Source organism: Ipomoea nil, unplaced genomic scaffold (genome assembly GCF_001879475.1).
Source record: "Ipomoea nil cultivar Tokyo-kokei standard unplaced genomic scaffold, Asagao_1.1 scaffold2422, whole genome shotgun sequence".
In the NCBI taxonomy this organism is placed as follows: Eukaryota; Viridiplantae; Streptophyta; class Magnoliopsida; order Solanales; family Convolvulaceae; genus Ipomoea; species Ipomoea nil.
Window position 1 is genome coordinate 1,476 of NW_017618850.1, and position 3,901 is coordinate 5,376.

General features: G+C 33.1%; 1 protein-coding gene across 1 annotated transcript; it reads left to right on the forward strand.

Annotated features, from left to right (window-relative positions):
* The first annotated feature begins 969 nt into the window (after positions 1-969).
* LOC109152465 (putative vacuolar protein sorting-associated protein 13F) lies at positions 970-2,956 on the forward strand. Its single transcript, XM_019300165.1, has 4 exons — positions 970-1,091; positions 1,439-1,516; positions 2,126-2,238; positions 2,876-2,956. Exons 1-4 carry the CDS (start codon positions 995-997, stop codon positions 2,954-2,956), a joined length of 369 nt encoding a protein of 122 aa, XP_019155710.1. The 5' UTR covers positions 970-994.
* Positions 2,957-3,901: the final 945 nt, after the last annotated feature.

The following is a 3,901-nucleotide window of genomic DNA, read 5'->3' on the forward strand; positions in this document are numbered from 1 at the left end:
AAATGATCAATTTGTTAAATTATACAAATTGTAAAATTGTTACAAATAATTGGCAAAAATGGCACCACATCCGTAAATGATTTGTAACAGTCCGTATGATTATATTTCGAATATATAAAGGAAAAGTGTGATTACATTATGAAAATATAACAGAATATTACAAATTAGTACTAAATTAGGTAAATACCATTACATAAAAACTATTATTGAGAAGTGAAAAATGCCATTACATAAAAACTACGAAATGAAGAATAGTACAAAATGAATAATGAAAAATGCCATGAATAATAGTTTCCAATTGCGTGTAATGTTAGATAATAATAATAATAATAATAATAATAATAATAATAATAATAATAATAATAATATAACATCAAAATACAAACAATTGATTTGATTAAAAACAAAGTGCGAGTAAAAAATAATAACAAATAACATAACAAAGGCATGAGTTTAATAGATTAAATTGTTGACACACATTCCTCATTATTCATCTCTAAGTGGACTCCTCATTATTTGAATCCGCTTCTTTAGAATCCAAAATTCCAATTGGATCATATGATTTATCCTCTCCAGCTTGAGGGGAGTGTTGAAGGCAAATTATTGTGTGGACCATAACAAAAAGTACATTTTTAATATACTAAATGTATATTATTTATGTACTGAATGTACATTATATAATATAATGTACACTCAGTACACAAATAATGTACATCTCCTGAATACAATGTACATTTTTAATATACTAAAATACATTATTTTTGTATTGAATATATATTATTTCATAATATACAAAATATGGTCTACACAACTTGTGTGGACCATAGTTCACGCAATAATAATGGAGTGTTGAAACCCTAGGCCTTTTAAAAATAGGCCCATTAGGTTATAGTTTATTCCTAGTTAGGTATTCTTGGTCCTCTTATTCTACTACATATACATCATTCAACAACCCTGCTAGGAACGGACTACATATACACGCTTGTTGTTGGAAATGTTTGAAGGTTTAGTTTGGCAGTTGCTATTAGGTTACCTTGGCCAATACATTCGGGACATTCAAACGGAGCAGCTCAAGATTACTCTGTGGAATGGTAACTTGCTGATTATTTGAGAAAAGCACTCTTTTCCACTCCGGTTTACAAGTAATAGTAACAAAATTGACGAAGGGGAATTTTTTATTTTCTTTTCTTTAATGTGATTGCATTTGGGCATTTTCATTTCTTTGTGCTGGGGTTTGAGCTTTCTAATGAAAGTTTAGGGGTAAATATTTTGATGGTTGGCAATACATAACAAAGGATAAAGCTAATACTTTTTTCTCTTTTAACTTTTTAATTCATGTTATATTTTGTGGCATATCTGTATAATGATCATTTATAGCTACTTACAATAATCTGAATTTTAGATAAAATTTACATTAACAATCATCTTACTATCGCAGAAGAAGTATTATTGGAAAATGTTAAGCTGATTCTTGAAGCTTTTGATTACCTTCAGTTCCCATTTGCTTTAAAGCAAGGTAAATTCTCTGTACTTTTTCCATGTATTCTGCTAATTATTCTAGTACAAGCATTTTTAGAATGCTTTAAAAACACCATTTAGTTATTACTTGCCATAATTCCATTATAGTCTTATAGCTTGCAGCTATTGCTGTATCTGAGCTTAAATTATGCTTATGGAATTTTGTTCTCCAATTTGCTAAATTTACCTTAGCTTGCAACTGTTTGCTGTATGGTATTGTGGGAATTTAAAAGAACAACACTATGAAAGTTATAAGCTGCATTATTTTTTGGGAGAGGGTGGGTGGAAGCATAGATATTTTGATATGTGTGCTAAAGGTCGAAAGTCAAGTTTGTCAGCACTTGATACTTTGATGCCATTACAAGCCAACTAAAATAGTGTGACCTTTGGCTTTGTTATATTCATCTAAAACCCAAACCTGCTAAGTGAGTTATCACAGATAAATACTTGTGCAATATCCTCCAATTTAATAAAGAAATTATAAAGGGGATGAGGGGGTCTAAAACTTATTGTGAAGGCAGTTCCTTTGCCGTTTATGATCTAGGATTTATGGTTCATGATTATGAGTTCAGAGTACTAAAGCGTCTAACTTCATTTATGTTTATAGGTCATGTTGGCAAGTTGAGTATTAGGATTCCATGGAAAAAGCTTGGCTGGGATCTTGTTATAATCATCTTAGAGGATGTATTGATCTGTGCCTCCCAAGGAGATGAAAAAGAGGTATTAATTAATATAAACCACTATTTATGCTTGTTTTCCCTTTTAAACAGCTTTATTATAGTAGCTATTAATTAATAGCCGATTTTTATACATGATCCTAATTAAATGCTACCTAAGAATGATACAGAACTATAGTTATTTAGTAGAAAAAAAAAGTTTCAATAAGTAAAGCGGAGTTCCCTAGTTAATGGTATGCATTCAACAGAAAGAAAGGAAAAGATACAATGCTGAAATGCAGTAGCGGAAGAAAAATAAGCTGAAATGACAGAACCAACTTCCAATAGGATTCAAATAATATAATCTGACTTTTAACCAGAAAGGTCTAGTTTAAAGGAAGTGTTTGAAACATTAAATGCATGACAATAGGAAAGAAAATTAGATTTAAATGAAATGCAGATATAGCTCTAGCTGCCAAAACTGTAGGACTCTTAGACTTCCCGCTTACTACATCAGCCCCAAGTTTGCTGGTTATGGTGTTTATGTTGCTGTGCGTTCTTTTATGGTTGTTTCCTTACATCAGCCCTCAAGTTTGCTAGTTCTTGGTATTTATGCTGCTGTGCGTTCTTTTATGGTTGTTTCCTTTATATGAATTTTAATTGATGAACACTGCTTTGATTTATTCATTTATTTTTTCCAGGCAGTGACTGTATTTGCTATGAAGTTTTCAAGCTTGACAATTATGAAGCAACATTTTCCTGGGTATTATTCTATTTTTTGACGCACTAATTAGCTAAGTGCTCTCTGTAGTGGATAAATATAAAATAATAAATGTTTAGGCACAGCACAACAATTGCTAAGGCACAGAGAAACCAAAACTCTTAACTAGATTGTTAGAGATTGGTACTGTTGGAATTGAGGGATTGATAGGTCTGGCGGGTGGAGAATAACCACCACCCGCCAGTTAGGCGGAAGGTGAGAAGCAAAATATGTGAGAACCAAAGAACAAGAGAAGATAGAGAATATATTATAATGAAAGATTACAATAGATTGGCTCTCTGTATATGTTCTATACTTCAATGGACCTCTATATATACTAAACTAGATACTAAATTAGTCTAGGAAACTACTAATAAGAATAGGAAAGTAAGACAACTTTCATAATATTCAGCACTCCCCCTCAAGCTGGAACATCTGGAAGTTCCAAGCTTGGATTAAAACAAGCACTCTACCTCACTCAAAATTACAAATGAAAATTAAATGCAATTAGAGGATAACAATGCGAGATGGCTTCGGAGGGACAATGCAACCCTTGGGAATGAACACTTCAGGGGCAAAGCTTGTCACGAACATCCTTGGGAATGGGGGCACCAAGGGAAACACGAACACCGTCATAGCAACATAAGCACTCTAGGATGGATGACTTCAAAAGAGATTGCGCTATGTCTGACCCTTCCTTGGAATGAAGACGAAGGCCACCAAGAACGGAGCTGAACACAATCCTTGGGAATAAAGACGAGACACCAAGGACGAAGCTAAACACGATCTTGGGAATGAACACACCGAGGACGGAATTGAACATGAACCTCAGGAATGAAGATGAGCACACCAAGGATAGATTTAAATATGAACAACTCCCTATAACACAAGAGAGCGGTAGAGGCAAAAAGGAAGCAAAGAATAGCAAAGGACGCAGTAGAGCCCATAGTAGATAAAATACCAAATG

What these genes read in the sequence shown, in the direction of transcription:
- LOC109152465 (XM_019300165.1), top strand. Translation starts at nt 995, where the DNA reads ATGTTTGAAGGTTTAGTTTGGCAGTTGCTATTAGGTTACCTTGGCCAA. An exon ending in CCCATTTGCTTTAAAGCAAG is followed by an intron (nt 1,517 to 2,125) that starts GTAAATTCTCTG and finishes TTATGTTTATAG; the next exon opens with GTCATGTTGGCAAGTTGAGT. An exon ending in CCCAAGGAGATGAAAAAGAG is followed by an intron (nt 2,239 to 2,875) that starts GTATTAATTAAT and finishes TATTTTTTCCAG; the next exon opens with GCAGTGACTGTATTTGCTAT.